This window comes from Tachysurus fulvidraco, chromosome 17 (genome assembly GCF_022655615.1).
Source record: "Tachysurus fulvidraco isolate hzauxx_2018 chromosome 17, HZAU_PFXX_2.0, whole genome shotgun sequence".
In the NCBI taxonomy this organism is placed as follows: Eukaryota; Metazoa; Chordata; class Actinopteri; order Siluriformes; family Bagridae; genus Tachysurus; species Tachysurus fulvidraco.
In genome coordinates, this window is record NC_062534.1 from 19,120,595 (window position 1) to 19,140,127 (window position 19,533).

General features: G+C 36.7%; 1 protein-coding gene across 3 annotated transcripts in view; it reads right to left on the bottom strand.

Annotated features, from left to right (window-relative positions):
• The window catches only part of map1ab (microtubule-associated protein 1Ab), a 33,539-nt gene extending 14,739 nt beyond the window's left edge, over positions 1–18,800 (bottom strand). The window contains exons 1-4 of one of the 3 annotated variants that reach the window (XM_047802664.1): positions 18,516–18,800; positions 15,380–15,481; positions 596–678; positions 260–397 (exon numbers count right to left, since the gene is read on the bottom strand). In XM_047802664.1, coding sequence (XP_047658620.1) covers positions 260–397; positions 596–678; positions 15,380–15,481; positions 18,516–18,726 — 534 coding nt within the window. In that variant the 5' untranslated portion in view covers positions 18,727–18,800. Of the gene's footprint in view, positions 1–259; positions 398–595; positions 679–6,331; positions 6,747–6,962; positions 7,085–15,379; positions 15,482–18,515 lie in introns of those variants that run through there. The other 2 variants (XM_047802666.1, XM_047802665.1) reach the window with 2 other exon arrangements.
• Positions 18,801–19,533: the final 733 nt, after the last annotated feature.

A 19,533-nucleotide genomic window follows, 5' to 3' on the forward strand; every position in this document is an offset into this window, starting at 1 on the left:
AAAGAATAAAACATATCTAGCCAGCACCAATCCTCTGATCAGAAACTGACCACTGATTATGGGCTAAAGGATAAACATTAATTGTACACAGAAAAAATACCAAACCAAATACCAAACCAAAAAATTGGAGAATTCCCAATTGAAAAATTTGTTTCAGAAATTAACTATTTTATACATGTGCACTTGATGGAAAACATGAGAACCTGGAAAAGTGGAACTTGATATACTGAAGACACAAAGTTAAATGTTTTTGATTTACCCCAGGATCAGCCAAGATACGTGAAACAGCTTGATGAGTAAACACCCCAGTTTGAAGAACCAGGTCACCTTGGTCCGAGTTCTGCCCACTCAGGACCAGTAGTTTGTGCACAGCTGGGTTGGACACAAGAGACCGGATCTAGGACAAAGATTGAAACACAACGGGTATTTAAAATACAGCTAAGAACTGCTCTGACACACAAGTATACAGCAAGTCATGTATACTTATCTTCTGAAAGAAAATATCTTTCATGTTTATGTTCATAACTGCATGAAGACAATTTCCAAAAAACTTATTTTGAAGGTTTTCTACCATGATAAAAAAAAAAAAACCTACCTCAGAAAGTACTGTATCTTCTGATGGATTCACTAAAACAACTGTTTCAAGTAAATCACTTCTGTGGTGTAGAGTCCTTTGCCCTGCAATAAACATAAACATGTTTTAACTACTGATAGGAAATATTTTACATATGTTCAAGTAATGTTAGCTGTAACCTTTCCCTAGCCAAACCTTTCATCCCACTAAATAAATAATACATCATATGAATGTCATTTGCTGGTTAATTCAGTGTCAGTTTAATGAATCATTGCCTTTAACATCATAGGAAGCTTTAGGAAAAGACTCAAAAAATGATATGGTATGTGTGGGTAATTATATCTAAGTACCAATGGTGGCAGCAGCGGCATAAAAAAATGAAATCTGTCAGCATATTCCCCAAGAAATTCCTAGAGAGTACTTGACACATACATACAGTATATCACATTTGAATCTGCATTGGAATTTGAAATGGTTCCGCAATGCACCCAACTTAATAATTATAGGGTTAAGAATAAATTACTATACTTATAAAACTTCGATCTAAGGGTTTTTCCTATACCACTCTGAACCAAGCTAATTATTTTGTAGTTTTTAAAAGTCTGTTACAAGATAAAAACTGTATCCTTAAAGAAGTGCAGACTGACTACAGATGGTTTCTCAGCCTGGCCTCCGCACAGACTGACCTTCATTTTCAGATTTGTGGGTAGCGTTCAGTGACACAGCAATTTTTTAAATCAAAGCTACTGTATGTCACTTGCTTCATGGGTTGTGTTTTTGCTTGTTTGACAATATACAGTAAGTGGGTTTTTTTATGATTATATTGTTACAGTTAATGGAGTATTTCTTTTATAGTGGTATTACACATTATTATCTGTAAGAAAGAATTATTTTGAAACGTTTTACATTTGAATCCAGAGGGTTGTCCTGGTTTAAATCGTATTATGCTTATTGTCACCTATTGGTATACGTTTAGAGCTAGTAGCTTTGAATATCATTTAAAAAACTATGACTCCACACCTCTGAGTATTTTGCAAACCAAATGAACCTCATCCTGCCGCAACAACTTGTCCTCCACTCAGATGAACTTTACACTGACCTAATGTGACGATTGTATAACCTATCACTCCTGCTATGTCAAATGAATGTGTTCCTCAGTGTGTCCATAAAATAGCCATCTCTCCGGCACATCAAATAATTGCGCCACAGTCCTACCTCAATTGACCTGTTTGATATAAATATCCACTCATGAACACTCAAAACGGGAGCAATGTGTTAAAATAAGCTCAACAGAACAGTGACAGAACAGAGACGAAGCTACTGCACTGCTCCAGATAGTTTGCTCCAGATATAATCACCCCAGAGGAAAAGGCCTATGGAAGTTGGGAATGAAATCGCCTCATATGACGTGATCTGACGATAAATTGGCTTCTCATAGCATTACCTGATGGCATAATGTCATATGTGCATTTTTCTTATGTCAATTTTAGACATTGCTGAAGAGTATGCAGTCTAAAACTTTGCATGTGTTTCAGCTGTTTCACTTCAGATTCTTTATGTATTTTTTGAGGATGATTCCTGACAGTACTGTCGAATTTATTGCCCTCTTGAATGCCTACAAAGACCATATAAAAAAAGCCTTCTGGATATTCCTACAAAGCTAAGAGCACAGTGTTTGTCTCTTGATCAAGAGTAGTATTAGAGGAGACAGATGTGGCAATAAATTATCAATTAAAAAAATGTCACCCACAGTTTAATTAACAAGCATTTTTAATTTGTCATATTATTAACTAGTAACTGACAGCACAAAAAAAAAACATATGTCTTCTTTCACCTCAACATAACTTTAATACTTACTGGTCTTATTAAATCATCCATTTTACTGGCCATACATTTTAATGGCATCTAGATTTAACCTTCAGTTCTACTGTAGTTTCAAGAACAACGAATGTCCTACTTCTTTAATGTAATCCTGATCCTGCGACTTGGCTGCAGTGATTGATTCTGCCATTAATACAATTAAAGCCTATAAGATCATTTCAGCTGTGTCACTGAAACTAGGACTACCACCTGGACAAAGATATACCCTCGTGCACTGATTAAAACCACACTCTCTATATATCACATAATAAGTATATAGTAATTCACACAGCAAATGTAAAATGATTTTTTAACCACTTGCAAAACCACTTTAACCAGTGCAAAAATAAGGACAAAAATTGTGACAAAGCAGACAAAAGAAAGGAGAACATACTTGGTTCAGTACCACTTTTGCCTAGTAACTCCTAACTCAACCTACTGTAAGCTAAAGATGAGCACAAAGGTCCAACCAAATTCCCTCTCTATTTTTGCATTATTATCATTCTTGCTTATGTTGGAGTCAGTCTGTTGGGAGTAAATACAGAAAACTTGTGTGCATTTAAAATATTAGCAGCAGAGCCTTATAGTAAGCAATAACTTTTAAGTCCAGAAATCACAAAATTTGGCTATTTCATTACACAACTTCAAACATGGTTATTTTTAGCTAGTTCCTTATCGGTTTTACATAATATATATATATATATATATATATATATATATATATATATATATATATATATATATATATATATATATATATATATATGTATGTATGTATGTATGTATGTATGTATATATGTATGTATGTATATATGTTCATTCCATATTAAATAAAATACATAGAAAAATGTAAGTCAGACCTTTAATAACCTAATACAGGGCAATACTTTTATCATTTACATTAAATTACATTACATTTATCATTTTGTGCAGAATTACATTCAAATACAAAGAAGCCAAAGGAAAGATATACAAGTAATAACTGCTCATCTGATGATGATGATGATGATGATGATGATGACTGATGATGACATAGCATTTTTTACAATTTCTAGTATTTTAACAATTGGATATTATTGATATGCATGATATCTATTTTCCCTTTAAAAGGCTAGAGCACTTTTTTAAAGTCTCTGCTCAGCACTTGATGTGCATTTGGTTTGATGTGTGCACTCTTGCATTAAGTGCTATGCAGACTAGAAATAAATGAAACATATGAGCCTATGGATCTTCAAGGGTAATTTACCCCTTTCAAAATATTTTCCACATTTGTCTCATATCATTATCCCTTAATTTAGAACACCTAAATAAAAGGTGCCACAATCCAGCCACAATCTTTTTTTACTTTATCAAGACACTTTACTTTAACCAGAACAAAAAAATAAACAACTGTATATCATGCATTAAATGTATCACTCAATCAATAAAAAATTAAAGAATGAAACAAGGTTTTAACACCCTCATCTTCAATAAGGATTAAGTGTGCAGAAAGGACTTTAATACTAATCAGTTAATATTTAGTATACTATATTAATGACTAAACAGTGCAAAGTATATGCAAGGTAAATTACATGCCTTCATAAACAGCTGAGACCTAAGATGTAACAATAATCCCCAGTCAGCCAGTGGGAGTGGTACTCACTGCACAGTGCTGCAGTGCTTAGTGCAGGAGAGACGCCCGCATACAGCAGACTAATACTGGTGTTCAGCTATAATGCCAGTTTGTTCAATCTCCCACCAACACAGTCGCCCACTAACAGGGATAAAAGACAAAAATATTTGATGTGTGTAAAAGAGAAAGAAGAGGAGGACTTTGCAGAATGAGAGAGAGAGAGAAAGAGAGACAGAGAGCGAGAGAGAGAGAGAGAGAGAGAGAGAGAGAGAGAGAGAGAGAGAAAGAGAAAGAGAGAGAGAGGTTTTCACCTCATTGTGCCCAAAGGGTCTCAGCGTCTCTCACAGTAAATGAAAACTTGACACAATACATCAGATCACTTCAGCACCTAAAAGACAGCGTGCATGCTACAGTATATCCAAGGAGACTGTTCCTCAAGTGAACTCCTGCAGTAACTCTCCTAACCATTTAATGTGTTAGATACTGCAACATATTGACTAATAAACAGAATGATGGGAAAAGCGGTGAGGAAAAAGCGGTTATAAAATTCCACTTTAAGCTTATTTTTGCCACCTATGATTGGTTAGGCAGATTTTCTCCAATCAAATCGGGATGAAATCTTTACTGTTGACAAGCAATTTGTACTGGAATTCCATGAAACCAGGTGCTGGTTTAATACATGGTAAAATTCCAGATAGGTATCTGTCAGGTGAAGCACCTTTGAGCTCATTAATCCCCAAAAGTCTGCCCCAACAAGCCGTTCCTAATGCGGATTAAGGAATAATCACACAGATGCAATTCCTAATGTAATGTAAAGACAATGTAGGTGTTGGCAAAGAGGTCATGTTGTGTCCTTAATTTCCCCCCAGTGGTAAGTAGAACAAGCAGAATGAATGACTCAGTAGAGTTATGGGTCTGACTGTCCCTGTCTGCCTGTTCCCTATGTGTCCCATTGTAACACTGAATCTGACAGACATGCCCTTCAGGGACTTTTCAGCCTGCCATGTTAACTTTATCACAAAGTCTAATAGGACATGAAGCTGATCTATCGAAACAGACAAACATGATGTAGTAGATGTAGGACAATGATGACAAGCAGAAATTTCACTGCAGGTCATCACAACTCCAAAAAACCCTGCTGAACTCAGTGCTCAGGTTTGGTTCCCTTTCTGGTTCTATCAGGAAGTACACTGAGGTGCCCCAAATACCCCAGAGATCCTCCCAGCCCAGGTCACAAGTTTATAGTAGCATTTACCACTAGTTTGATAAAAGATAGGGTGGGGTATAGTCGATGGATTTTAGACATGGGGTAGGAACTTCTGCTTTATTTAGAAGAGGATACAAGTGAATGGAAATATTGAAAAGTACTAATTCCTTACACATAATGTGAAAAGTATTGACATTTACATAGAGTGACACATGCAGTCAATCTATCATTCTCTGAGTTTAATCTGCTGTCTGGAAACTTTGATTTCTGTAAGGGTGGGTATTTCTGCTGATCCCCAACCAGATTTCCTACTTACAGTGTCTTAACCTTGATCCAACTCTGCTCTCGGGTCAGTACAAACTGACAGGCTTTTTGCACTGCTGTTGCTTAGCCACCATTTACTGTAAGTGGGAGCACTGAAACCGTCACTAAGCCTCCATTGCTGTGCTGATGTGAGTTGGTATTCTTCTGCGAATTATTTCTAATACTGCCAACACCTAAGGTGATACCATGAAAATGAAATAATAACTGCATTTGATAACCATGCCAGTCACAAACAAAAAAACATGATCATTTAGACTATTATAACAGGATAGTCAGCAATGTATTTATTATAAGACAACAATTAACATATTGATTTTTTGGGAGGATTTCTTGTTTGGATAAGAACATAAGTTTAAAGTTAATGGAAAGCTAATGGGAAAAAAATCCAGACATCAACACGCTTATTTCCTTGGCCTCTCTCTCTATCTCTCTTTCTCTCTCGCTCTCTTTTTTGGATTTAATCTTGCGACGCAGACAGAGATGGGAGGGAGCCGGTTTACGCTGAGTCACTGACCACTTCATCAATACGCGGAATTATTTGGATTTTTTTTTGTCGTTTTCTCTCTATGCGACACAGACGGTTATCGATCATGGACCGGATTTTCTATACGCACTTTTACACTCCCATCAATACAGAGACTAAATGCTATTTAACAGGCTATTTTTTTATCCCTGTCCATTTCAGGATTAATAAATACAAAATATTCCGCATAGCAAGCCTAAACATACCAGCAAAACAAAACAAACTAAATACCTTAAAGAGGTGTCGAGTCTCTGCGCCTTGGCGCATTAGTGCGTCATTCAGGACGTTTGAGTCAGAGGATGGTGAAGCTTTTCTTATAACTACATAACATCACTTTATTAACTCCTACAAGTCTCTGTCAAAGCGATGCAGCGTCTCTAACATTATATACTCGTTATACATTTGTGTCTTTCAACCTGAACTCGGTTTTATGTTGTCAGCCGGCAGAATGACTCTAAATTAATCCACTTAGTTTGGATAAAACGACGGGGTTGAATGCGCTCTGCTCGCGCCTCAAGCGCACGTCTGTGTGAATTTAACACATAGTCTGAAGGTTTAATTACTTAGTTCTTACTTCAGGACTAATAAAGTCACTAAAATGCGGTCACGGAAGAATAAGCAGCCGGCGTCTGCATTTAACGACGTCATTGTTTCAGAAGCCGGGCTGTGTGTGTGTGTGTGTGTGTGTGTGTGTGTGTGTGTGTGTGTGTGTGTGTGTGTGTGTGTGTGTGTGTGTGTGTGTGTGTGTGTGTGTGTGTGTTTATGAGAGAGAGAGATTGACTTTACATCCGCAGTCATGTCATTACCAACGCCCGCGCTGTGAGAGAAACTGCAGGTAGAAAGTGCGCACACATCTACGTACCGTTGCTGATGCGGGCCACTTGAGCCGCGGTGTCGTGTGCGGAGCCGGCGGTGAGTGCTGTGCGGAGTGTGTGCGGGTCTGATGAGAGAGGATGGCAGTGAGGGAGGGAGGGAGGGAGGGAGAGAGGAAGGAGGGTGGGTGGGAGGGGGATCGTGAAGGGAGGAGCGGATTGGAGGGAGGCTGGAGAATTGGGATACGGCCACAGTGCCACGGCAAAAAAAAGGAGAAATGCAGCTGCATGTTGATCAGTGGGAGATGATCATAAAAACACTCAGGCACTACACTTTAAAAAAATGGTCTGAAACAAAAGGCTTTTAGAAAACATCATTTAGGTCATTTTGCAGTGCCACATGCCAATCTGTTCAGTTAACACCTTAATGTAATGTTTTCACACCTGCCAGGTTGAAGGTGTGGTTAAAGCTCTCTGCAGTGTTCAGAGAGCTAACATTTCATTACAAATACATTCCAATACATTACAGTATAAATGAACTCATAGACCTTATGTCTTGAATTAGCATCAAAGATCCAATTATCTTGATATGTAAAGGCCTTTATTCAAATTCATGTTTAGTTTACTTATACAAAGGGTATTCATTCAAATAAAAACATTTAAGTCTAGAACTCATAAGGAATCTTCAGTTGTCTCACTGGGAATGACTTTATCCCGTATAGTTTTTGTGTTTTCTCCCCCTTTTTCCCCCCAAAGTCTTTATCAAACTAAAAATGGTTAACTATATAAAGAACCACCAAAGATGATTCATTACTCAATCACAGGAAAAATATATTAATTTGTTTAGTTTTTTGTTTAGCTTGATAGTTCTTTTGACACTGGCCTTGGTACAGTGTCACTTATAACAGGTGAAACAATTTCATATATAATATACAGTAGATAACAAAGGTTTAAGTTTGAAATGTGTTTCTAAGACAAATGGAAATAATTTACACATGTATTTACATGCAAAACCTATTTTAAAAAGTAGGTAATTGTTTTATCTTTTGTGACTGCTTTATCCTGGTCAGTCTCTTGAGGGTCCTGAGTTTATTGCTGGGAGCAAAGTGGGAGAATTCACCGCAGATGGGATGCTAGTCCATCGCAGGTCGCCATGCACACACACTCATATCAAGAGGCATTTAAGCATGTCCACTCCACCTACCTGCATGTTTTTAGCCAACAGGAGAAAACCCATGTCAACACAGGGAGAAAATGAGAAACTGACAGCAACCTGAGCTGAAGGCTGAATCGAGGAGGTGGCAACTCTACCCACTGCATCACTGTTTACTTACAAATTAAATTGTTTCCCTTAATCAGCGGTTTTATTTATAACTCAAAATAAGCAGCATGGCTATCGGTCTAATGTGGAAACTTCAAGAAAAGCCTCATGGGTAAAGCTGAGGCGATTACATTAGAACTACATTAACAGATTGTTTAACAGAGATTATGGTCATGGAATGGTATAGAAGGGTATTTTGTGCCGAGAGATTTCTTAGGGCCTGGGAGAAGACATAAGGATAGACCTATATCCCAGCCAGCATTTTTGTTTGTTTGGAGGTTTTTTGGCATAGAGATTTTAGTGCTGTGTCAATTCCCAAAGACAAGCCATATTTTCTGTGTTTCCCTGTGGAACAAATAATATCTCAGTGATTTATTAGATGTGTACCAGCTGTAGTGAATAATAAAGTTATCTTTATATGGATTTGACTGAATACAACAAGTGATTGGTGCAGACAATTAAAAAATTTAACTGGCTTTCTATTTTATCAAAACTTCCAGTAATACTATGACTTGGTACTAATATTATTAATTATTCATAATATATTATCTACACATGGCTCAGACAGATAAAGGTGGACCATTAGTTGAAGCAGTACTAGCACCAATGTTCATACTACAATAATAGAGCCATCAAGCAAGGCCCTTATAGTCCAAAATACTCTCTGCCACCCAAAGTACTGACCCTGCACTGATATGAGATGGGTATTGTGATAAGTTAATATTAATGCATAATTTATAATCATATAAGGGTCCAAAATATACAGTTGACATTCTCATTGAGCTCTAAAAATATTCACCATTCAAAATCAAAAAAACAAATAAAGTATATTAATAGCTTTGTTAAATACCAAACTCCAATTCTAACATAAATTCCAAGACCCACTGCTGTGAATCATTTGCTGATTGAATGAGCTATGAATCAATTTCTAAATGATTGAAAGAGCATACACATTAATGGGCTTAATGTCCACTGCTGGTGATTCCTGCTTGCTCTAGCAACACAAGATTATGCTTTCTTGCACGTGATAGCGATAGTCATGCAAAATTTGCCTGGGGAATCAATGCCAGAGGACCTTGACAGAGTAATGCAAAGCTAGCCCTCAGAACCAATCTGCAGTGATATCAATATCCAAACTCTAAATTATTCAGCACACTCCATTATGTATGGTGCCAAGGAAGTCTGCACTATTCCCTGCATGAGCAACCCTGAAAATCCCTTTGGGTATTAGTTTTATTGAGTCATATTTGTCAGGAATGTGTGAGTTTAAGTCTTGAATTCAAAGAAAAAATGGATGTACATAGGAACCTATTGTGTAAAGAATGAGAAGAGAACTGCATCATCGTTAAGCTATATTCTGGCTTGATTGATCTTGATTATATTAGTATTAAAAGATACTGTATCATGCAACACAAGAGCTTTTAAACAAAGGATTAGAGTTTTTACATCAAAGCTCAACAAATGCGTGTGGCCAAGTCATAAAATGCATTACACAGAAGTTTTGATGTCTATGTAACCAGCTTCTATAAATATGGATGTTTACATACTGTAATATTGAAATGTTAATGTAATTCAACCTCAAATATAATAAATTCTGTGAAATTGTACAAGCCATGATTCCATGAAAAGCCACGGAATCTATTGTTTTGTTTGCATTTGGTGCCTTTAAATATATTAACTTTTTTCAAAGGTGTTTTCAATTTCTTCATCCATAATGTATGAGCTCCCCCTTATACTGTAGGTTCTATGATCTGAAATATCAATATGCTCACATTAGATATCCCTAGAGCTTAAAAAACAGTAGTTTCTTCAGTAGTTTCAGAATAGCCAGAACAACACATGCTTCAAAACAGTCATTAGCCGTTAACTATTAACCACTAAAACAAGCTTTGCTTATTTCATATAAATGTATGTTTTGCCAGAAGCATGCAGATTAATGCAGTTTCAAACCATTTGTACAGAAAACCTAGACAGAAAGACGTCTGGGAGCATCACTTGAAGCTTATTGCATTGCATCTCCAGAATATGACATCAGCAACAGGAAGATTTTATTTTTTTTAAAAAGCTGCGCAGAATGACACAGCACATCAGAGCACCATGCAGTCTGTGTGCCTGTATAATCAGTGCAGTACTCAAGTGTAAATAAATGATTAAACCTTCACATGCACTATAAATAGAAAATGATCAGATTATGCTAACCAAGCATAGCCACCTCTGTATAAACTATATACTGACCATTAATTTGTGAATAAGGCCCTGCTCACAGCTATAATTTAAACTCTGATGTTTATTTATATGTGCATCAGGAGGTGGGAGGGCACAGAGAGAGACAGTGTGAGATTAAGAGCCACTGAGACAAAATTATACCCTAACTGTAGGTGATTTGCTACTGTCACCCTTGTTGCCAGCACATGAGGTTTTTTTTTTTGCACAGTATTGCAACTCAGTGTCCTGCAGTCAGCACAGTCCACTGAAAGTGAAATATCTATATAGCTCACTCGAATCAAACAAAGGGTTATATAACATCTGGTAATGGAACAATAACCAGACATACAGCCAAATAGATTCCATTTGTCCTGATGTAGATGGAGACCAGGATTGCAGGTTTGAGCTGTCCGGTCTAATGCGATGTGACTGTGCAGGCAGATTTGCTCCACGTTACTCTTCTCAGCAACTTCTCTTGACACCTATTTACTGTACACTTAATAAACAGCCTACTAAACATTCACATGTATACTTTGTTGTATTCTATTCTATTCTCTGTACTCTAGAATGGTTGATAAAAAAATATACAAATATTATCTTATAAAACAATCATTAAAAACACTTCAAACGATCAATTACTTACCTTTCATATAAGATATTCTTATAAGAAATGATAATGTCGTCTCTCAAAAATATGTGGTAAAATTTGAAAAACTTTTTTTTATCAATTTATTTATTTTTTATATATCACCCAATCTGCAGGACCTTTTTACACATGTAAATGTTTCTTATTATTTCATGCCCAAAATGTTTCAGTACAAAGCAGTGATGATGTTAACCTACAAAAGAAAGTCAGGTAATGGACATAAATCATATAAGCAAGTAATATGCCATTTATTACAACCAGAGCAATTGTAAATCTATTCTATTCCAATCTGTAAGTTTATTAAAATAGAATTAACCACCAGGACACATGATAAAACTACACCCTGCACTCCAAAAAGCTTTTTAACGATTTAACATCTGATCATTCACTTTCAATTAAATTATACAGAGTATAACCCTAAAATATCACATATTGCATTTTAGTGGTAGGTGCCAAAAATGTTGACTGTAAATAGAAAAAAACATAAAAGCTTTATGAAGGATTCTGTTCAAGAAAATGGTTCAGCATGGCAGAAAGAACTTGAAAGAATTTGTAATTCAAATTTTTTGAGGAATCTATTTGGTCTCTTGGACCAGAACTACTGAAATGATTATGAATAAAATGCCAAATTTTCCACTTACGGCATTCGGCAGACATCCTTATCCAGAGCGATGTATGCGTTTTTTATTTCATACAACTGAGCAGTTGAGGGTTAAGGGCCTTGCTCAGGGGCCCAGCAGTGCCAGCTTGGTGGACCTGGGGTTTGATCACACAACCATCTGATCAATAGCTCAACACTTTAACCACTGAGCTAACAAATTCCCTAACATCATTTTCCTTGTCGAAGAGGAAGATTAGGGCTGTCAGAAACTGGATAATGTAGTGAGGGACAGTTTGGATATATAGAAAACAAATGATTCAGTGCTGGCACAACCATATCACTTCACATAGTGCAGTGAGATTATGATGATACACTCATCTAAAACTCAACCTCAATAAATCTATACCTCAGATGTGATGTGGGCAGAAATTCTGCATAAGCATTGGATGTAGTTGTCTGCATGTTGACCATTTCTTCCATAGGCCATGAAATATTTTTCACCTGGAACCATCTGTTACTTTTGGATTATATAATCAGAATCTATACAATCTATACTATATAATCCAACCCTGTCTTGCATGAGTTACTTTTTAATTATTTTTAAAATTAATACACATCTTAATCCTGCATATCTCCTAATATACATATGTGTATAGATGTGTATAGTAAAGATTTTCCTTGTTTTTCCCAAAAGAAAGTGCTCTAACAATTATTTCCATGTGGAGCACATCTAAAAGCAGAGGTAGAACAGCAGGCTCAGATGCAAGTCAGCAAAAACAAAACTCATTGATCAGTGTGCTTCATCTGAATTCCATTTAAAAAAAAGCAAATGCTCCCAGTGGTAAAGTCACAGACAGAGGCAGACGGAGAGGGAGACTCTGTTGCTGAACTGGGTCACTCCCACTCTGTTAGGCAAGGGTCATATTTATAGCTACTTAATGCCGCACTGACTTTTATGTGTGTGTTCACACAGCCTCCTATCAGGACAAACTGATCTCCATATGTCTGCAAGCCAATTAAGTTCGGATGAACAACTGTGTTAATGAAGTGAAAATACAATTCCATGTGTAACACATGCACTCACTCACTCACACTCAGATGAATAAACACAAATATGTATATAAGTATTTTTTTTATGTTTCAATGTAAACTAGATTAAACACACATAAATCAACAGCTTCACAATATATTAATTAAGGCATCAAAATGACATGATAAAGGTCAGATACATACAATTCATGTCTAAATAACAGAATTTATTTTTATCCCTATGCTCCAATATGCTGAAGATGCTAGACATTATGAATTGCTGGATCAGTAGGAACACACAGGAGCTTGTGATGCACTGGCTATGATTTTCCACAAGATGGCATCACATCAGGGATTTTAGTAAATGTTTTCATATCTCACTTATGAAAGCTTCTTCTATTTCATTTCAGTTACATTAAACACAGAATAGAAGACAGGAATTTAAGACTAGAATAAACCATATATTATATTACAGCCTTTAGCTGTCTAAATGATCTGTAGCATGTTATTAAAGTAAGGTAATGTTTAACTACATCCTATTATGTTAAACTGAATTATTACATACTCCGTCAAATACTGATTAATTTGTTTGAACAATTTTGATGTTGCTACAGGGTTTTCTGAAACCAAATAAAAACACTATTACCCACGAACTAAAAATCAAGCAGATTATTAGAGGGAAATGGGCTACAATTAGGACAATTATTTGTGTTAAGGTGAACTGTTATTAGGAATATGGTATTCTTTCTGAAGGCTGTGGTATTATGTGGCGAGTCTGAGAGGTCTCTGAGATCAGCTCATGAGTATGTCCTTCTGGGGGGTTCCTGGGCACTGATCCATCCATTGTGAAATGCTGTCATTGTAAAAGAGTAAATACTGAGGAAATGATTGACAAATCCCAAGTCTTTTTGAATTTGAGCGGGATCGATAGATCTTTATGGACAGATCAGTGATTAGCATGTACTAGAAACACGGTTTGTGCTAAAGTAATAAAACGAATGTCCAGTTGAAGTGCTCAGAAGTTCTAATTAGGCTTGTGTGATATAAATTTTTCTCTGCATTTTTACCATTTCACTTGAGTAGCGGAGGTCTGCAGTAATCAACAGTGAACAGTGAAAAAACATAACATTGCATTTGTTTATATAACTCTTTAACAAATTGGATGTCTACATGGATGACAAAAAATGTGATTATCCTCTTTATAATTACCATGAAAGTTTTTGTAAGTTGTTAGCTTTCACACTTCTGTATGATCAAAGACACTCTTTTTGTTTTAGGACAAAATATTTGCCCTATTTTTTTTTTTTTACTCATTTTCTTTTAATTTTGTCAGTGTCATCCCTAATAATTATGGTTAACTGATAATGAATGCCTACTTGTGTAATGCTAGTTAAGTAAAACATAGATTGATTTCTAATTCACATTAATAAACTCATATGCTCTTACTAAATGTAGCTTGGCAGAACACAAGGACACCCCACAAGTCCTGAGAGCTCAGACAAGACTTCCAGGCGGTGCCAGTTAACACTAAAGAGTTCAGAACACCTGCACAAATCATTCCAGATTCAAAATGCTTAAAGGGTCATGTAGTACAATATAATATATATCATGGCATGTAATATTATGCAGGTATGATAAACTCATTACATTGTACAACTTTAGTTCTAATCTTCAAAAATGACTAAAGTAAGACATGTAAACTTTGCCATAATCAATACATTTCCACTGCCAAATGCAAAGCTCCAATGTCCCTGTAAACTACAAGCTGATTCAGAATAACATTAAAGGGCAGCTTGCACCCACATAATCAAAAACATGACTCATAGCTAATACACCAACCCAGATGCTAATAGTACAGAATTTATCACAACACCATCTGCAAAACAACTAGAAGTGCTTATTCTTTGTGGCCCTAAGAAAAGGGAAAAGAAACACTTCTGTATTCAAATGCACAGCATTGCGTGCTGAAATCAGGTCGACGATGCACCTTACTGATGTATTTTTATCCTCTTTATTTTACCATGGATGTTTCACAAGAATTTGACAGCTATGTGATATAGCGTATCAAAAGAAGAGGATTAAACAGGCTTCGTGTTGATAACATTCAAGACACACCTGAACCATTATATCCAGCCTGAGAAAGCCTTATTCAGCCCTCACACACACACACACACACACACACACACACACACACACACACACACACACACACACACACACACACACTGCAGCAGGAGAGACTGACTCTGCAGCTCCCCTCCTCCTCACAATTCACTCTAATGACTACGGAAGCAGTGCAGTGCACTAAGCTGCTGCGCGCTACCCTGCAAGCACACATGCAGAGATCCTTCTGGAGCAGATGGGAGAGAACTTACAGTCTGCTCATGTTTACAAGACATACAGTAGCCACAAGCTGCAAAATCTCATGTGTGATTACAGCATGTGACCTTGGAGTAGTAATATCCGTAAACAAATCCATGTGCTTCTTAAATCTTGTGTCCTGGTGAGACAGAAACTATATTTGATGCTTCCTGGCATCATACTAATAAAATTAGAAGAGTCAATTTTGGTTAAGAAGAAAACAAGTCCACCAAAACTTTACAGAACCTTTTTATTTTTTGCAAGAAAAGCCCAGTTATCTCCCCATGTTAGACCCATGACTGACCTTTGACCTCTGCAGAAAACTGGGCGGAGTGTCTAAATATGAAGAGCTGAAGCTGTTGGTCCAAATCACATTCTTCCAGGCTAATGTTCCAGGAGCGGATCCCTGCGAGCACAAGGAAAAAACATCTATATTACCGCATGCGGTATTCAAACACACAAAGAGAATGCACCTGAACAAGGGAAAAAAATATTTTTTATACCCCTGTGATAAATGACAAAGAGAAATAATGGAGTATGATATTGCAGATTGATTTCTTCAAGATTAGATTTGTTACATACACAGTTATATTTCGTATACATAACACAAAGAACATACAAGCTATTTGAAGATATTATCACTGTTTGAGGTTTATATTTGCAGTTACGGTGGAGTAGTGTGTTACTCCAATATCACAGGTGCTACAACTTCTATGGGATATTTGTGTGTGTGTGTGTGTGTGTGTGTGTGTGTGTGTGTGTGTGTGTGTGTGTGTGTGTGTGTGTGTGTGTGTGTAATGAATATTCATGAAATCTTATTAAGTATTATGCAACGACGGACAAAAGCACAGATGGCTCACAATGCTCTGTGGTGTAACCCTCTGAACATAGCACATAAAGCATTAGAGGATGAATTCAAATCCTCATGCTCTTCTCCTATTTTCTATTCATCGTTATATCTTTGAATAATTAAAATATTTTTCCATCAGATGTTGTTTTGCTTAAAAACTGCACACTCTGCTGTTTCCAGCTCACAGACATAAACATCCGTCTGAGACTCCAAGCATATTGATTCCATTTTAAATTGTCATTGTGTTTTTGGGTGGGCCAAATGAAAGTTAGGCAGAATGACTCAGGCAGTCTTTCATACCAAAATTACAAATGAATCATCAATCCTGAATTGCAAGTAGTTTCTTTTATTTATTTATTTTTTGTTGTAATTGTATCGAAAAAGAAGCCTGTTTTTAATCAGTACATGAATGAGGTCTGTGTTTGTTCACTATCTTTAAGCAGTGGCAAAGAGAAAATAGATGAAAAGCCAAGTAAAGATGCTGTTTTTGGTTCCACTACACTTTTACTCACTTGTAGATTGCCTTTGCATTTTTGTTCTATGGACTGTTGCTTTGGGCCAATTTTCAATACATAGGTATATACCAATAATATAGTTACTTTTTTATATTAAAGATCTGAGCTTACTGTGCTTCACACAAATGGATAGATCAGTTAGACTTGCAATTTACTTGTCTTCACAAAGAAAGTTTTAAAACAGCAGGAAAGTAACGATTCTTGCATAAGAACACGGATTTACTATGATGCACCTTTCTTCATGTGGTCTGTGAACATACAATTCTATTGATCACAGCTTCACATCAGATAGGTCTGATCATTTAATATACAGTATGGACCACCACAGGATCAGATAAAGGAATCATTCTTTTTGAAAACCTCTGCAACTTCCTATACTGTTAAAACACAATCGTAGCTCCAGTTATGGAGAGGCAGTGTGCAGGTTTTCATCAACATACTTGATCCAGCACATGATCTACCTGTAAATTTTTTATCAAGCTGGATCATCTGCATTAAAAACAGAAAAAACTTCAAACCTTCACAGCAATGACATTGAAATGTTAGTGTGCTGCTTGGATGTATGTGATATAAATATGTCACTAGGGTTTTTAAACACAAACTTAAACTACTGGGATAAGGTTAGTCCATGAGCTGAATATATCTGGCAAACAGTGGAAGTCAAAAAATGGCCACTGATTAAATGCCAGAAGATGAATAATTTAAATAATTTATAGAAAACTGAACTATGGTCTCAAAACATAGACCTACATGATTAACTAACCTAACGTATATGTTTAACTAAAGGTGCATTAGGCAAGATCTATAAATATGTCTAAACAGCTAATTGGAGACAGATAAGACAATTTTAACTCACTGAACCAGCCACATTCACACCAATCTACACAAAAATACCACTCTTAAAATTATGGTGCAAGGACTGTCTTCACATCTCTTTCATTCAACTTTTCCATGTTTCAAAATATGCTTATTTTGAGACAGTGATTTAAATGATTTCTTTTCATTTCTACATGATTATACATATGATTTGTACTAATGTGAAATAAAAAAGATTGACAATTTCACCTTTATGAGGCCAGTAACTATAGCATGTTTAAAAAACACAACAATTCTTATATGCCTGATACAGTACACTTGAACCAGCACCACACCTACTGTACTACCATATCAGTATCACTGCTGTGATAAGAATGAGCCTTTACCCAGCTACTATCTGGTCAGTAGTGGTCCTGTGTTGGTCCATTTCTGTACTGATGGAAGTGGCACAGCAACAGATGGGCATCTATAAAGTGTATAAAAGTCTAAAAACGTTAGTGCATCATTGCTGATAAGAGACTATACTCTCTATACTCCTGGCTGTGTACATTGAGGCACAAGTCTATCGGCTCTCCCAGCGTACATTTCTGTTGTGATACTGGGGATACTGAAAACACTGCATAATTGTACTTCACTCACTTCCGACAGTGTATTAGGTAAAGCACCTTCAGTATGTAAAGTGCACCTAGATTAATGACTAATGACTAGTAGTTTGCATAAATGATAAATCACAGTGTAGGATGACAGGATGGCATGTTATTTATGTTGCAATTTGGCTGATTGCTTTCATGTAGCTAAAATAAATTTGGCCAAAGCAAGACAAATCAGACAAGACATCAGGCAATCAGGCATGCCGTTTTTATACCCACTCATCTTTCACTATGCAATAACTGAACACAAGCAGCAGTTCTATTAATCGAAAACAGAGACATGGCGCACATCCAAACTGGTGGCGCAGGTCGCCGCAGTGTGCATCACGTGTCGTATTTCAATTCAGGTGAAAATAACATTCCTGGATTGGACCATTACTGAACGTTATATAACAATATACTTAGCTTTAGCAATCTTCTCAGTGTTAGGAGCTTAGACACACGACTAAGTGCTGAATCAGCAAAATCGAAATCAGACATGATCCAGCGTGTAGTTCGTGATTCATTCAATCTGCAGCACCACAAAGTGTTTTAAATGATACTAGTGCAGTCTGGGCTCAGCGTCAATCGTGCATGCAACTGTGAAAATCGCTAGATGGCGTCACTCACCGCGCTCAATGTGCTGTTTGGCGATCTGCAGCTGGTGGTCGGTGCCAATGTCCCCGATCACTATGAGCATAGAGAAGTTTCCGCTGTGTTTGCTGCGGTGTCGGTGCGTCTCCTCGCCCTCATCCTCCTCGACCGCGGAAAGCGAATTCCGGACCCGAGTCCCCATGGCAACGGTACCAGGAGACGACGCCGGGCCCAAGTCAATCTCCATGACAACTGCCGCTGCCGAGAGCACAGAGTGCAAAGTTATGAGCAGAAGGGAACGGTAAAGGGGAGAGGCACGCGCTTCGTGGGAAGCGGTTTGCGACTCCCTGATAGGCCACCTGAGTGACGTCACAGCATCCGCTCAAATAAAGTGGATAACCCAAATATAATTATAAATAAATAAATAAAAAATAACCCAAATATAACACTTTATTTTGTTTTTTTTTTTACTGATAGATTCAAACGATTAGCATTATTTGTTTGTGCACACGATGGTTCATGATATAAGGAATTGGTTTCGAGAAATAAAAAGTGCTATTGTATAAGCGCCTGCTATTTTAATTTAAAGAAAAAAGAAATAATGAAAATAATACATGTTAAACGTAAATAAACGTTATATAAAAATAAAAATATATATATATATAGAATAAGAAAGGTTTTTTTCACATTTTTCACAAATCTACAGTGTCTTAATCTGTTGAAAAGCAAAATAATCCAATTTTCCAATAAGTCAGGGATTTCATCATAATCTGCAGCTTCTCTGAATATATGCAGCCTCCACCAAAGCAGCTTTGATCTACTGGTTTACAGCCAAGAATGATGAAATTTGCCTCTGAGATTTTACATTTCTAAATGTGTGTTGTATTTCACTCAAAGATAGATGAATCTGTATGAATTTTAATATCAAACTATCACATGTTTCAGTTTACCTTTAAAGTGTGTATTTTATCCGTGAATAACTGATTAACAGTGTGAATTGGCTAAGAGCAAATTCTTTGATGATATGTGTATAGAGTGTGAGAGGGAGACAAAT